Consider the following 15,180-nt stretch of genomic DNA (forward strand, 5'->3'; position numbering starts at 1 on the left):
GATTTATTTATGTTAAGAAATCCACATACGATGCTGAGTTTTCAATAGCTTTGTTTAAGTGATAGTTTTGCCTTTTTAGTGAAAGTTGGAGCGATGATAAACAGCTCCAGCTGTAAAAATTAAAGGCAGAGGGGAAGCCAAGGTGATCGTTACAGAAAAATGCTGAGTGGGGAGGGGTACTTGGCCCTTCCATCCTCTAAAATGAAAATTACCCTCTGCCACAACGTGCCACGAACAATTACCTGCTGTTTATTAATTAACCTCTTTTAAAAGTGCCACATTTCTACCAGAACTGTTATTTCTCTAATGTGAAAACTGGCTTATTTGTATTTATTGGAACAGCCATGTCTCATGTGGCCCAGGCTTCATGCACACTTAATGGACACCAATTTTTTTTTAATGATACCTTTTATGATTAGAAATATCTTTCTAGAAGCTCAGACACGGAACATGACCCTTTTGGTGTGTTAGTCCCAAAATGATCCCCCAAAGCTACTGTCTGAGGCAGGGGACCTCAACTCCAGGTAGCCACAGCTCAGTACTCCAGTGGTGTGTGGGAAAGGGGGCTCCTAGCTCCCCATCGAGTTCTGGGCTTAGGAAGAACAGACCCTCAAGGGCCTGAGGCCCAGGCAAGCACACCATGACCAAAAGTACAGAGCCCCCTCTAGACTTCACACTTTTAGGTCCATGGGTGAGGTTGGGGGAGGAAGAGACCCTAGAAAAGGTTCTTTCATGGCTGGGCTCTTATCATGGATGCTCAGTCATAGCAGTTAAATCATCTTTGTGTTCCTACTACCACCTCCGTGGACGGGAACTGCCTGGTCACTTATATATCCTGGCATCAAGTTCCTCTACCTGTGAGGTGGGGCCAGTCTCAGCACCTGCCTTACAGTCTTACTCTAGTGCTCAGCAGGGGCTAGGTTACAACCCAGGAGTGGGAGGCTGGTGAGACCATGTCCAGAACACCCTGCCAGGCTTTGGATTTCATATCTGCCTCCAAACTCCAGGTCAGGAAACCCCGTGGCTAGACCCAGCTTCTCTCAGAGAATGCTGGTTGCACTTTCACCCCTTCTGAGGCCCCCTTGGACACGCTAGCTTCCTTCTGCACATGTGTGTGCTGTTCCGGGGAGATGGTGGCTTGCTCCAGTGATGGCCCTATAGCGTGCTGCTGGCATGGGCTCACTAAGGGGAGGGCTGTGTGGAGAGAGTGAAACAGATTGGGGGAGGGATCAGCCTGGAGCAGGAGCACAGCCCATGTCCTACAAGGGTGCCCAGTCCCTTCCTTCTTCCCTCCAGTAAGGGACTCCCCACTGTAGGTGGAGATAATAATACACCCCAGCTGGATGTTCCAGTTATGGGAGCGAGGAGAGTCTTTTGAGTTCCACCTGGCCATTGAACTCATTTCAGGACCGCTGAGCCCTGCTGGGCGTCTCAACATTTAAAGAATGTGAGCCAGAGAGAAAGTAAGATTGTTAGGTGCACAGCCTGAGCTGAAGCCCATGGGAAGTTGTGACTGCAGGAGACCAGTCAGCCCCAAGGACAGCTTTAGTACAGACCAAAGTCAAGAGCTCAGGAACCACCAGGGAACCCCTAAGACTTTCACAATGAGAGAAACTGCAGCTTCCCAAACTGTGGGCCCTCACCCCTGGCCCCAATTGCCTTCTCTTTGTCCAGCCAGGGGCAGCTGCTCTCTAGAGCTCTGGCTCAGAGACTGGAGGAGTGGTCCTGGGTTTTGTAAGAGGAAGTACAAAGGGATAAAGGAGGGGGAAAGGACTTCTGACACTGTAGTATGTGATCCAGCATGCCATGGCACTTTTGGGAGCTCCGTGGAAGGGTTGGCCTTCACACATGCAGGCTCTCCTCAGGTGTGCCTCCTCAGTGGCTGACAGCAAGTGCCAGGCAAGTGTGGCAGAGGCCAGGATTAATTGAGCTAATGCTCCTCTTGTACCCCTACTCAAGATGCCTGCTTACCCATCCTCCCCCTCAGTCACTGCTCTGTAGGATGTGCTGGGAGGGGAAGGACCCAACCATCTGCCACCTACCTACCAAAATGAACCCCTTTTTCTTACATCCTGGAAGAGGTTCTTAAGGTGGGACTCTGCTATCATGGTCCTCAGGCTCCACACACAGCACAGCCTCATCGAGGTAGCTTGTGGGCACACCATGCCAAATGCAAACATGTCCTTTGCCAGTGGGCCACCTTCTTTTCTTGGGAGTTCTGGGTAGCACACACAGAGACAACTGGGGCAGGCTGCAGGATGGAGGAGGGTAAGATGGGAGAGACCAGGATGCTGAGTGTGTGCAGGTCAAAAAGCCCAGTGAGGGGGTGGGAGTCAAGGCTGCCTCTGTCCTGCTGGGCTTTTCCACCCAGTGCATCAGCACAGCCTCAGCAGAGAGGGGGAGTGGGCACCCTGTCCTGGAGGATTTGGGTGACTGATTCTATCACCTTTGGGGACTCTGCAGAGCTGGTCATTTTTTCCCTGCCTCGGGCCTTACTGGTCTCTGCCCTTTTCTTTCCGGGTGTCTCCATCACCATCCAGTGATGGTTGGTTTAGTAGAAAGTAGAAAGGGAAGGCAGGGAGTCTGCCTGGGTGTCCCCAGGTCACCTTAGTCTAGTTCCCTTTCCATCCCAGGGTCCTGCAGGGGTGGGAACGGGGTGGACGTTTGGGACATGCAGCGCCCCATTTCCCTGTTCACCCCACTACCAGTTCTCTTCTTCCAGAGGAGCAGTTCTGTTGGATCCCAGCTCCCAAGGTCATGCTACGGACCTGCCCAGACATGTCAGAACAAGGCAGCCACTGGCACCCAAAACTAAATTCCAGCGTGAAGCAGAGAAGGACAGGAGGAAGAGGGTGTGGGGGGGGGAGCAGAGTTGTCACTGCATTAGCTTAGTTGAAATCGGGGTCCCTGTAGCCCACTTTTACTCCCACCAGTCCCAGTGCCCTCCCCCTGCGCACCCATCCTCTTTTTGTTTTTTCTTTCTTTTTTTTTTTAAGCTAGTGCTGGGTGGTGCTCACCTAGAACGTTCTGGGCTGTTGTGTTAATCCAGGCATCCCTATCCCCAGAGGAACTTAAGAGATAGGAGCTAAAGAACCTGTGCCGTGAGCCAGGAGGAGACTCTACATTCTCCATCTACCAGTGAGGGTGGGAGGCAGGATGGAGGGAGCGGGGAGAGGACGGACTAGGATACACCTCCGCTGCTTCCCTGAGACCCTGGGGAACCCTTCTCCTAACACCGCCTCTAATCGCCACGCTCAAACTGGGCTCACAAGGGTGGGCTGCACTGGGTGTCCTCTCTCGTAGCATTTTTCAACTATTCTGTTGTCTCTTGTCAGTCTTACTCTGATCGCGTTAGGAGACCGGTGTGTCTGTCTCCTGGTCATTGCAGGGTAACCGGGGGGGGGGCGGAAGGGGAAAAAAACAAATTGGCATCTCCTCTCCAACGATTGCACCTATGTGATGCAGCGCCCACCAACCCGATGACAAGATTTGGTTTCCACACTGAAAGCGTCGGCGGTGTGGGGCCAGATCCTCCACGGGGAGGATTCACACTCGGTGAGTCTGTGAAACGAGATGTCGATTCCTGCGGGAGAAGATTCCGTCACCTCCGTCCCTCTACACCGGCCCAGAGAGACCCTGAGTCCGGGAGTCAGGGGACGCGGAAGACGGGTTCCCAATTTGCATCTCCGAAGCCCGGGTCTCTCGGTCCGGGAGCCCCACAGCTCTCGGTTTTCGTTGCGGCCAGCGCCCTGCCCGCGCCGGGCCAGAACAGGGAGCACGGGAGGCGGCCGCGTCCGCGGGCGGGCAGCGCTCCGGAGCAACTCCGGTACCACTCGTCTTCGCAGCACCGCAGGCCCAGGGCGCTGCCCGCAACGAAGCTGCCCAGGGCACGGAGGCCGAGGGTCACCGGGTGGTGTGGGCGGTGGAAGGAGACCTCCGCCTCCAGTTCCACGGCTGGCTGCGGGCCCGTGGGGTGAGCACGTACCTCGAGGGCACAAGCAGCGTCAGCCAGACCACGGGATTCGTTGGCGCATTTTGGAAGGTTTTGGGATCGAGAGGAAATGCGTGGGAAACCGGTTCCGTTTCTTGCTCCTCGCGCTCAAAGTTGCAGGAGCCCCGCGGCTTCTGGGCGCCGGGGCTCCGCACACTTGTGCTCCCTCAGAGATAAGGAGTCATTGGACGGTTTTCAGAGCCTTCTAGAGAGGTGATCTGCGTTGGATAGAAACACCAACTCCCTTCTGGGGTCAAATGGGGTGAGGACAGGGGAGTTTAGGCCCGAAGTCTCAAATCTTTTCAAACAAAACAACTCCCAAGCGGCCCCCAAAATACATGTGACAGAGTCTGCAGGCGATTCACGCCTCTGTCCTGTTCCTGCCACTAGGGTGTGTGGACACAAAATTGGGCAGGGAAATTCTGCTAGAGCCCAGGCAGCTTGCAGCACCCATGTCTAGGACCACCCGCTCAGGCGTCCCAAAGCTATCCAAGGGACAAACGTCACCCCATGCTCCCAAGAAGCCAGTCCCCCCCCACATCTGGGGTTTGTTCAAAATCTGCTGCGACATGGTTCACATTCCTGAGAAGTATTGGTTGAGAGCGTCCCCACCCTTCTTGGCGACCCGCTCTGGTACCAGGAAATTGGCATTGGCCCTGGGAGGTCCAACTCTGCACTAGGCAGGGCTGAAATTTGGCATTGGGAGCTGTGTCCTTCTGCCCTCAAAGTTATCCAAACCATAGCGAGGGCCCCTAGATCTGGGCAGGCGGATGGGCAAAGGGGAGCCCTGAAAATGACTCTAGTTTCAGAGAGCTCCTGAAGACCCCGGATGGAGTTAAGTCAGGGTGTTGGAAAATCACCCACTTTAGGTGGTTTCTGAAGCCTCAATAAAAAGCAACTGGTTCTTTAAGCTGTTTGTGTCCCACCCCAACAACGAATTGAGAACGAACCCCTATGCTGCCTTCTGGCCTAGGAGTTCGTGCTCCATGTTCCCCTCTGATACAGTCAGAACCAAGTCAGCTCACGGTTCCAGCCTCCTGTGACTCAACCCCCCCAAGGGTGGGACAAGAGAACATGCCTAAGTGGTGAGAGACCCTCTTGGAGGGATAGGGTGAGGGCTGCTCCTTATGCTAATTGTGATTCCCTCCAGTGATGTGTCCAGCTACCCTGGAAAGCCCTTATGGCAACCAGTGCAAAGGTGCCTTCATTAGTTTTGCGTTGGGAGGTGAGGGAGCCTGAACAGGGAAGGTGAGTGCCTGCCTAAAGCCTGCACTTGGTCAAGCAAACTTTCCTTCTCCCAAAAGCTCACTGCCCCAGGGGCTGCAGCCGATTCCAAGGGTCTGGCACCAGGCAGCTCCGCATATTGCTGCTGGACTCCTCTTTGGAAGCCAGCCTCCCTGGCGGGGGGGAGAAAAGGGACCCTGTGGCCCTGGAGTATAGGCACGAACTTGGGGTGTCAGGGCTGCTTGGGGGATCACTGAAGCTGAGGGCCTTCTTACTCACCCTCTGCTGTCTCCAAGGCTCACTCCAGCCCGGCAGCACCAGCACCCCCTCACTTCCCTAGTCTTGGAGTTGGTTTGATCAGGTAGGTTTGCCGGCTTGCTGGAAGGGGTGGGAATCCAGGATGCTCCCCTGCTTCAAGCACAGCGGAAGTTAATGGGAGTCTCTTTTCTAGTTGCCTCCCCACACCACCTCCAGCAATGAAGCTGGTTTCTGAACTTGGCAGCAGCAGTTGTCTAGTGCAGGGAGCTGAGATGTGGCCCTATGTAGGCCACACTTCCCTTCCTCCTTCCCTCCCTTCCTACTGCTGAGTCCTTATCAGTCTCCCAGCTCTTCAGCACTTGACTCAGTTTGAAAACGGCCCTTAGACCATTTAGTTTAACCTTTTCCCACAGGGCCGCTGTTGTTTATATGTGTTCCCCTTAATGCGTCCACCCCAAAAATGTCTTTGTTGGACCAAGACACAGAACAGCTTAAGAGGAGGACATCTGTGTGATTTTCCCAGATATTCGTTCTCCTGGAAGAATTCCTCTATGCTTGACCTACTCTCTGCTTCTAAGTCTGGCCACGCGGGGGCAGGGCCTGGCCAGGGCCATGGCCTGGGGACTGAGTGCAGCAGTCCCCCCAGAAGGCTGGGGAGTCACTACTGCACTGGAGCCATTGCAGCACCCGGGGATTTTGGCAACTACAATCTGTGGTCAGCCTTAGCTGGGCCCTCAGAGTCCTCCCCAGGCAGTCCATTCTCTATCTACAAGGACTTCAGCCAAAATAGGGAAGAGACACTATTGCCTACTCGCCACACCTCTACTAGCAAGGGTCACCCCTCCCCCCATCCTAGTTCAACCTGACCAGAGTTTGGACTGTCCCCTTCTGAGGTGATGGTGAGGGCAGTTAGAGACCCCCAGTGAACTGAGGGCCCTAGAAGAAGCAGGGACCTTCCCAGAGAGGCGCCAGGGCAGAGAGGGAAAGAAGGTCAGCCCAGAATGGGGGGCAGGGCAAGGCCCCTGGCAGGTGTGAGCTGTTCACCCACTCCATTGTGTCAAACCTCCAGGGAGGCTCCAGGTGAGCACTGGACACCCGGGGTGCCACAGTAATAAGGTGAACTTGAGCCTTCCCTGGTCAGCAGCTATGGCTAAGTTAGGCCCACTGTCTGTAGGCCACCCTTGAGCTGGGTTTGGATTTCTGCAACCTCCCCTCTGTGGGTTTGAAGCAAATTCAGAGCTCCCCAAGACTGTAGGGAGGCAGTGTGCTTAATCTGTAATGGGAGCTCCCCACCAAGAACCTCAGAACCCAGCCCCATAAGTTGAAGGGTTATGTGGCCCAGTGGGAACAGAGAGAACTAGGGATAATACTCAATGGGACCAACAGCCTAAAAGGGGAGTCTAAGGGGGCACTCACCTAGGACCACAAACGGCATAGGTGTGTGGTGGCCAGTGAGTGTCTTCCTCTATGCTGAGCAGCAAGCTGGCAGCAGGACCAGGTATTTCACGCTGTGGGTGCCTCGGAGGTGCTGCATTCCCCGCGGGAAAGCGGTGGCAGACTGCAGAGGTTCCCAGGCAGAGGGCCCTGCACACCCGCTCCCACTGGCCTTGGGGCTTTTCTCCGGGGTTGAATGGGCCCAGTCACGTTCTCTATTGCACTGCCTCCTTAAGTCCAGTTTTTTGAGAACTGCGGATTTTTTTTTTTTTAAGCAGGGTTTGGTGTGCAGGTTTCAGTGCAACAATACTTGTTTCGTTGCACACAACAAAGAGGGGGTGGGCATGGCTAGAAGCCCCCATGGAAAGGCCGAGAGACACGAATTCCCCCCAGACCCCAGCTCAGGTTCAGGTGACACCATGACAGCTCAGAGTCGTGCGGCCGGTGAAACCCTGGGATCCGGAAAGGGTGCCTAAGGTGGTGACCCAGCCAGGGCCGCGCCTCCGTTTGTTTCAAATTCAATCTCAAACCTTAGCCAAACTCGAATGAGAAATTCGCGCTCACCATTAGGCCCCCTGGCGGGGGTCACCCTGCCCGTGCCTAGCCCGACCCTTTTCGCGGAGTTAAAGTGCTGGAAGGACAGAAGAAGCTCCTGGTGGGGCTCCTACCCGCACTCCTCCACCTGCGCGGCGGGCTCTCCAGCCCGAGACGCATCTGGGTCCCCGAAAAGGCAGAAGAAGACCGTCCGCCAGAACCGCGGCCTCCCAAAGTGGCCCAGTTCAGGAGCTCCCGCACCCGTCTACTCACCTGGGGGCCCGCAGTGGTAACCGACAGAGCAGGGCACCGAGACCAGAGCGCGGGCCCGCCCCCGAGGCTCAGAGGTGCTGGGCGCCCCGAGGCACCTGGGCCCAGTCGCCTGGTTGTTGGGGTGACTGACCCCCGCCCCCCGGTAGCCCCTCGAGGTGGAGCGCGCTGCACTCCCGCCACCTCGCGCCCGAGCGGGGACGGCTGGTTCCGTGCAGCTCGCTCGTCGGCCGGGGCTGGGACGGAGCGCGGAGCTGGCGGCGCCCAGGCTGTTGGGTTTTTTTTTCCTTGAGCCGCGAAGCAGAAGCTGCAGCCGCGGGTGGGGGCGGGGGGAGGGGCGGGGGCCCGGGAGGCCCGAGGGGGGCGGCGGCCGGAGGGGGCTTCGGAGGAGCGGGGTTCTGGTGCGTGGGCCCCGACACCCCCTTAGCCACCGCGGAGCGGAGGCGGTGGCCGAGAGGAGAAGAGTTCGGGAGAAGAGGTGGCTGGGGCGACGGCGAACGAAAGCTTTTTAATTGGTAATAAAATATAATCAAACGAAGCAAAACCAGTCCGGACCCGCGTCCGAACTCTCAGCGTGTTTGCCCCGATATCCAAGGAAGTCGCGCAGAGAAAACCGCAGCCGCCGACCTCGTCTTCGACCCGGCTGGGGCGGGAGCCACGGCGCGACGCGACGCAGGGGCAGGGCGGGGGGACGGTCACCTCGCCTCCAGGGCCACCTGGGTCCTTTTAAAGTGTCCGGGGTGCGGGCCCCAGGCGGGAGCGCAGAGCACGGAATGTTTTCTTAAAGGGCCAGTTCCGAGCTGTGCCGAAAAGGGGGGGGGAAGGGGGGGAGTGAGAAGTGAGGTGAAGACCGGGAAGGCCGGAGAGAGCCCCCCAATCCCGCGCCGAGGCGGCGGCGGCGGCGGCGGCGGCGCGACGATGAGGATGATGAATACATTGCAAAGTTTTTTTGGCCCCGGCGAGGGGTGTCAGATTGAGTGCTCTGTGCGCATGTGCGAAGGTGTCCAAACTGACAATGCTGGGGAGATGAAGATAGTGTGTAGCTGCTTCTGGGCTCAAGGAGGAGGAGAGAGATTCCGCGAGCCGACACCATGCGATCCAAGGCGAGGGCGAGGAAGCTAGCCAAAAGTAAGTCTCCCGCGCTCGGCCGCGCCGTGCCGCCGGGCCCGGGCCGCGGGGGCCGGGGTACTCGGGCCAGGGGTGCGCGTCGGGGCGCGGTCTGTGTGCGCCTGCCGCTCCGGCCCCCCGGCTCGGCCGCGCGGCCCGGGCTCTGCTCCGCCTCCAGCGCTCCGGGGCGGCCAGGCTCGGCGCGGAGGCTCGGGGCGCCCGGGCCGCGCGCTCCCCGAAGGCGCCGGCCCCCTCCCCGCCGAACCCCCTCCCCCCCCCACAGTGTCAGGCGCTCGGGCCCGGGAACCCGAGGCGCGCGGTGGGGGCCGGGGAGGGGGGCGGAGGGGGAGGGCCAGGGGTGGAGGGGAGCGAAAAGCGAAAGTTAGCGAAAAGTTGACGAAAGGGGAGAGCAACTTTTCCTCCTCGCTCGCTCTCTCACTCTCTCTCTCCCCGAGTGGCTCTCAGTCCTGGTCAAATCATATTCCGGGCTTTTGAAATAGTGGGCGCTAGAGCACCGCCTTTGGCGTCCGCCAGCCGGGCGCAGAGGAGGGAGACCCCGAGCCGGGGAGGGGGCGGAGGAGGGGGCGCGAGCCGGCGCCCACCCGGCTCCCCGGGAGTGAAAGCAGGGACGGCCAAGGCTGCACGGCCGTAGCCACTGGGGGAGCAAAATGGAGACTTTTTTTTTTCTTCCTGCACTTGGAATTGTAGTCGTGAAGTTTATTCCCAAGTGGTGCCCCGCGTGCTGGCGGGCGCTCCTCGGTGACTCCGGCAGGCTGCTCGATCGGGCCGCCCGGCGCTGGTGCCTACGACACCAGGGTCCCCAACCAGCCGCCTTCCGACCCGCCAACACGTCGCCCTCTGCTCCGCTCGGACCCTTCCCGTACACGCTCGCCTGACACCCGTGAGGCCCAGGGGGACGAACTGCCAGGGCCCGGGTCTTACTTTCTCTTTCGCTCCGCCTTGGGGCCGAGCCCGGGGCTCCGCGCGCTGCCTGCCGCTGTCTAGTGCCCGCCGCGGGCCGGGAGCTCCCTTCGCCTGCGCCGCCGCCGCCAGCGCCGCGTCTCGGAGCAGCCCGCGCGCACTCCCTCCGCGAGGGGTGCCGGCGCCGTCCCCGGCCAGGCCGGGGACTCGGGGGCTGCCGCTGCGAGAGCCGGCAGGTGGGGACGGGTGGCGCAGCGGCCCGGCGAGCGCGGCTCCCGCAGCCCGGCCGCGGCCCGGCTCCAGCGAAGCGGTGAGCGCAGTGCGTCCGGGGAATCCGCGTCCCTTCCTTTGCCGCCCCCGCCTCTGCCGCGGAAGGGGCGCCTGGTCCCCCTGCTCCAGGTCCCTACGATTCCGTCCGAGCCTCCTGAGCCCGGTCCTGCCCGGCCCGTCCTGGAGGCATCCAAGACCAAGCCTCTCAAGCGTGAGGCCAGTTGAGTGCGCGATTCGCCGCAACAGTTTCCCGAAAACAAACAAACAAACAAACAAGCAAACAAACAAACTTGGTGGTGCTTTCAACGCCGGACCCCCGAGTGACACGGACCCACCGCAGCCTTAGGCCGCATGCCCAGCCTGCAGGGAAAAGCAAGTCCCATCCTCTGCCAGGCTCCCCTGGACTCCGTCGTTGGCACTTCGTGGCCCCTCGGTGAGGCGACGTCCTTCCAACCCATCTCCCCGGCCAGCTGCACTCAGCTTCGGCTTCCTGGGCCTGCTGTGACCTCTGACCCCTCTTGGTGCGAACGGGGCAGTCATTTCTGTCTAGACGCGAAGGGGCTGTGCGTTGCTGCGAGCTGGCCCACAGCGCAAGGAACGGGGTGTGTTGTGTACAGTTGGGTGTTGTGTTCACCGCGGTCCTGCTCAATGTCTCGACCCCCTGGCTGCAGGGCGGACTGGTCAGGCTTTTGCAGAGAAAAGATTTAAAGCTGGACGGAGGAGTTGCAGCAGCGGCTCGCTCCCCGGGCCGAGGCCTTCGCTGGAAGCGAGAGGCTGGCTCTGCGCACCCCGCGCCGCCCCGGAAAGTTCCCAGAGGCCGACACCGGGCTGGTGCCAACAAGGCCCGGCTCTCTGCCTGCTCCACCTTCACCAGGTGGGAAAGGTTGCCTGGACTCAGCTCAGCTCACGACCCGGACGGGTGCCTGGAAGAGGTCCTGCTGTCTCTCCTGGAGGCTGAGAACCAGAAGACCCGACCTACTACCTACAAGAGTGCAGAGTACTCTTTCCTGGGCGTCCTTAGAAACAGCCCGAGGAAGCTTAATCTACAGGCCCAGAGCCTAGGCTGAGTGCACTCTGGGACCCCGTTCCAGGCTGCATACATCGCAGGAGCCACTGAGGGATTTCATTTCATTGGACGTTATTCTAAGCAGATGTGAAAGTCTCCTGAGGGACCTGACTCCATTACCTGAAGCTGGGGCAGCGGGCAGCGCGGGCTCAGCAGCTAACCCAGCCACATCCCCAAACAACCTCTGAGGCTAGATCATGGCTGTGCTGGCTCTGTTCTTCCCTTGCACTTGGGCCCTGAGTTGTGCCTGAAACTGTGTGCTGGGGACCTAAGGACAATTAAACCAATGGATATGACCTCATGACCCAGAGCTTAAAGGACCTGCCACTGAGGGTGCATCTGGGACATTAATTTCGTTTGTTATTTCTGTACTCCAGACCTCAGTCTCAAAGGTTCAACCCAGCTTGGTTTGTTGGGTGTCCTATTTGGTAGCGTTTTGGGGGCTCACAGTGGAGACTGATGATGAGTTTCCTGGCGACAGAGGTCTCTGGGGCACCCTCTATGCAGCTATGGGTCAGCGATGCGGCACCCCTACCCCTGCATGGGCCAGGATGAAGACAGTTCGAGGCCTGTATCTCCTTACTCAAATTGGGCAAGTGCTGGTCAGTGAGGACTTGGGGCTGTCCTGGCCCCACATTTTAACAATAGCTTATTGTTTTCGCCATCCAGGTGGACAGGTGGGGGCTTAGCCTAACCCTGACCTCCACCCTGGAGGTCTCGGCAGCCAGGGTTCCCATCAGAGCCACCCTTTGAGGCCTGATTCCCATGAGGTGACAGACTCCTAGTCCTAGATATTATATATCCCAGCTGCCCTCCTCACTGTCTGGCCCCTTGGGTGGGGACTGCTACTTTGCATGGTGTAGGACTTTGTGTGCATGCCCTATGTATTGGGCGTAATGTAGATTTGAAAGGTGTGTTTGAGGGACGATGGGGTGATGGGCTGGAGGCCCAGTTCAGAGCCAGGGTGGGTCCTTCTTCCCTGTTGAGACAAGCCAGATTCAGGCTGGCCGGGCCCTCCCTTTTCTTACCCTCCCCAGGGAAGCCAGAACTGAGCAGACACCTTTACTCAGAATGTGGATGAGAGAAGCAGCAAGACAAACTGGCTGGCAGGAGTCCTTGTCTTGCCCCGCTTCAGGCGAATGAACTAACGCGCAGCCGCTGGGGTAGAGGGCCAGGGTGCAGGGCTGGCGCCAGCCCTAAGTGGTGTGCCATGGGGCAGAGGCCTGGTTTGGGAGGAGGACTTGCCAAGGTCGGTTGTGGTGCAAGTGCTGAAAGGTCTTCGCACAGGCTGTGCCCCTGGATATGCAGCGACCCTCTGGAGTGGGCCACCTACATCTCCAGCAGTTACGCGTGAATAGCAGGTGCCTTTAGTCCCTTCTGGTCCGGCAGCTCCTGCCACCCCAAGTGCCCCTCCTGAGCTGTGCTGGGAGCGAGGAACTTAATCCTGGGTTTCTGTCCAAAGGCTGGGTGCAGGTGTATTAGGCTCCCTCTATGCCCCATCATAGTTTGTTAGGCTTATGTGGCACAATTAGCCCCCTGCTTTTCTCAATTAGGAGGAAATTAGGAGTCCTTATGAGACTAGCATTGGTAATAAAGGTGACATACAACTAGAGTTCCAACAAAAATTATTCAGGATTAAAAATCTTTTGAATAATTTCGTTTAAAAATTTCAAATGGTGTTAAAAAACAATTTATCAGGTTTTGAATCAAACCTAGCATCAAGTCTTGGATGCTGCAGGCACCAAAGGAGCATGAGGAGGGGCGGCTGCTATGCCTTCTCCTTGCCAGAAAGAACTTCTTGAGAAGCTGGGAGCCGCCTGGCCTCCCCTGCAGTGCAGCGCAGGTCTTGGGAGACAGATTCGGGCCGTCCTGGGCTCTAGGGTTCAGGAGGACAGCGGCTGTGGGGAAACAGATCTAGGAACTCTCCCTGTGCCTCCCAGCTTCCCTCGCACCGAGTCATAGCCAACGTGTTGCCTGAAGCAGTTTCGCTACCCTGGGTCTCTGACCCCAGGCTGAAGCAGCACCTTCCTCCTTGAGGACCACCCCTTGGCTTCCCAGGTGTTCCATATGCTTCCAGCACAAGGTCCTTTCTCTGTCCCTAGGCCAGCGGAGCAGCACACCCGAATGAGGGAGTGCACTCCCATTCTGGGTCTGAGTTGTGGGTGGGGATGGGGAGAGCGATCCAGGTAAGCCAAGGTTGCAGGGCAGGCTGTCAGGGTTTCTAGAAAGGTCCTGTCCCTACCCTCCCAGACAGCAGCCCAGCCAGAGAGTATTGTGTACTGTGTGCCGTGTGCTGTGTAAGGGCACTGCGGGCTGCAGAGTGACTCCTACTCCCTCCCCCACTGTGGCAACAGCTTGGAAGCAGACCCTAGGGTACTTTCCTCTCCCTAGATAGCAGCCCTGACCCAACCCTCACCCACCTCCTTCCCTAGTCTCCAGAAGGAGGGAGTATGGAGCAGCAGACACCTCTTCCTCAGAAGAAGAGGAGGAAGAGTCCCAGGCACAGAGAGGTGGCAGTAGCTCAGACAGCTGCACAGCAAGGCCAAGGTTGATGGAAATATCAGCTCAATGAAGATCTTCAAAGATTTTCAGTAGGGCATTATAGACTATAGTTAATTCCATAGGTTTTTTTTTTTTTTTTTTAATGTGTCGGGGTTATAGCATTTCCTCAAGGCCAAAGCTCACTGTGGTCTATACTTAAAAGGCAAGTAGACATCATGCTTCTGAATGCAGCCATCATACCTGTGCCTCACCCACCCAAAGACTGGAGTCTTGTTTACTTAGGGCTGGACTCTCCTCCCCTCCAGGGAGTAGTTGCCTGGCTTCTCCTGCCCTGACTGTGAGCGCCCTCTCCCAAGGGCAGATGCAGGGTAGGCAATGTTGATCGGGGGTGACATTGTCGATTCCCCACTATCTTCTGCTCTATGGAAGTTCAAAAGCCTCCTATGGGGATGTGTGACCTGCCTGCTCAGGTTCTCATTGTGGAAGGCGAAAATCCACCTGCCTCCTTAGGTAACCAGGGCGACATAGGGGCCTCATTGTTGGTTCAGACTGGAATCAGCTGGTGGGTCTCCAACCTGGGACCTTTTGAACTATGGCTGGGGTCATTATGGCCATTCTGGGCCTAGTACCCTCACTTCTAGTGGCCCGAAGCAAAGGAGGGGTGACCTCTCTTCGCTTTGACCAACGCTCCACTCTATCTAAGGTGCCTCTCTGGAGTCTGAGAAACAATGCCTTGAACAGAAGATAGGAGTGCCGGCCACTCGAGATACATATTTGTTTAATAGTTAACATTTTGTGTAAAAAAGGGAGGGAAAGCAGATTCTGGTGAGGCTTTGCTTATTTTATATCCACTATAACTATTTCTGTCCGTGAAAATTGGCTTAATTATATCAATGGAATGTTTCTTTTTCAATTCTGTATGCAATTAGTCCATCTTGCCGGCTGCAATTTATTTTAATAAAAAAATAAACCAGTGGTGTGTTCAGTTCCTCGTCCCCTGGGGACAAATGCGATTGGTGTGTTTAATTTCATTAAGTACAATGTGGCCTACTGGAAAAAATGTCTGAAATCAGCTTTATGCAGCTTAAACACTGGCATTTGAAACAAATCATTATTGCATTAGCTGTCACACTGGTAATTCTAGAATCTAAGGAAAAAATATATTATGGCTGTTTTTATAACCCTTTGCAAATGCACTGTTAAAATAATTTATAATCATTTTAAAACATGGCTTGGTCCTGTGAATATTTCATCTCCTCTAAATACGGCTCCGTGTTCTCCCGTGCACATTCACACTGCCAGGCTTGTGCGGTTCTCAGCTCTGAGCGCTCATCTCTCAAGGCTGAGCCAGTGAAGTCTGTGTTTAAACATAACTGACAGAGTCTCTTTTTCATTCTGGCCCGAGCCCCACATTTGAGACTATGGGGTACAGTCATAGTGTTATCTGAAACCAGCCTCAGCCAGAGGGAACCCCCAGAGGCCTGTGCCATGGAGCAAGCAGTTAGCTCATCTAGCCTCCCAGCTCAGGTGGGAAGGAAACTCAATAAACATCTGTGTGGGGCTTTGCAGGTGGGAGAGCAAAACCATCAAGTCCACTGTCCCT

The 15,180-nt window shown here is 56.9% G+C and overlaps 1 protein-coding gene and 1 long non-coding RNA gene across 8 annotated transcripts in view; one reads left to right on the forward strand and one right to left on the reverse strand.

The window, feature by feature from the left end:
• Positions 1-3,913: 3,913 nt before the first annotated feature.
• Positions 3,914-7,849, reverse strand: LOC123460609. Of its 2 annotated transcripts, none has more exons than XR_006637119.1 (3): positions 6,890-7,849; positions 5,495-5,623; positions 3,914-4,238 (listed from the first exon to the last, which is right to left on the reverse strand). It is a non-coding gene; the product is annotated as an uncharacterized LOC123460609 (long non-coding RNA). The 2 variants fall into 2 exon arrangements; XR_006637120.1 differs by having other exon boundaries at positions 5,495-5,626.
• A 703-nt stretch (positions 7,850-8,552) lies between these two features.
• Positions 8,553-15,180, forward strand: part of Prdm16 (PR/SET domain 16) — a 338,568-nt gene continuing 331,940 nt past the window's right edge. For 3 of the 6 annotated variants that reach the window (XM_045151134.1, XM_045151132.1, XM_045151133.1), the window contains exon 1: positions 8,553-8,839. In XM_045151134.1, coding sequence (XP_045007069.1) covers positions 8,803-8,839 — 37 coding nt within the window. In that variant the 5' untranslated portion in view covers positions 8,553-8,802. The remainder of the gene's footprint in view (positions 8,840-15,180) is intronic. The other 3 variants (XM_045151130.1, XM_045151131.1, XM_045151135.1) reach the window with 2 other exon arrangements.

The sequence above is a fragment of the Jaculus jaculus genome, chromosome 5 (assembly GCF_020740685.1).
Source record: "Jaculus jaculus isolate mJacJac1 chromosome 5, mJacJac1.mat.Y.cur, whole genome shotgun sequence".
NCBI classification, from domain to species: Eukaryota; Metazoa; Chordata; class Mammalia; order Rodentia; family Dipodidae; genus Jaculus; species Jaculus jaculus.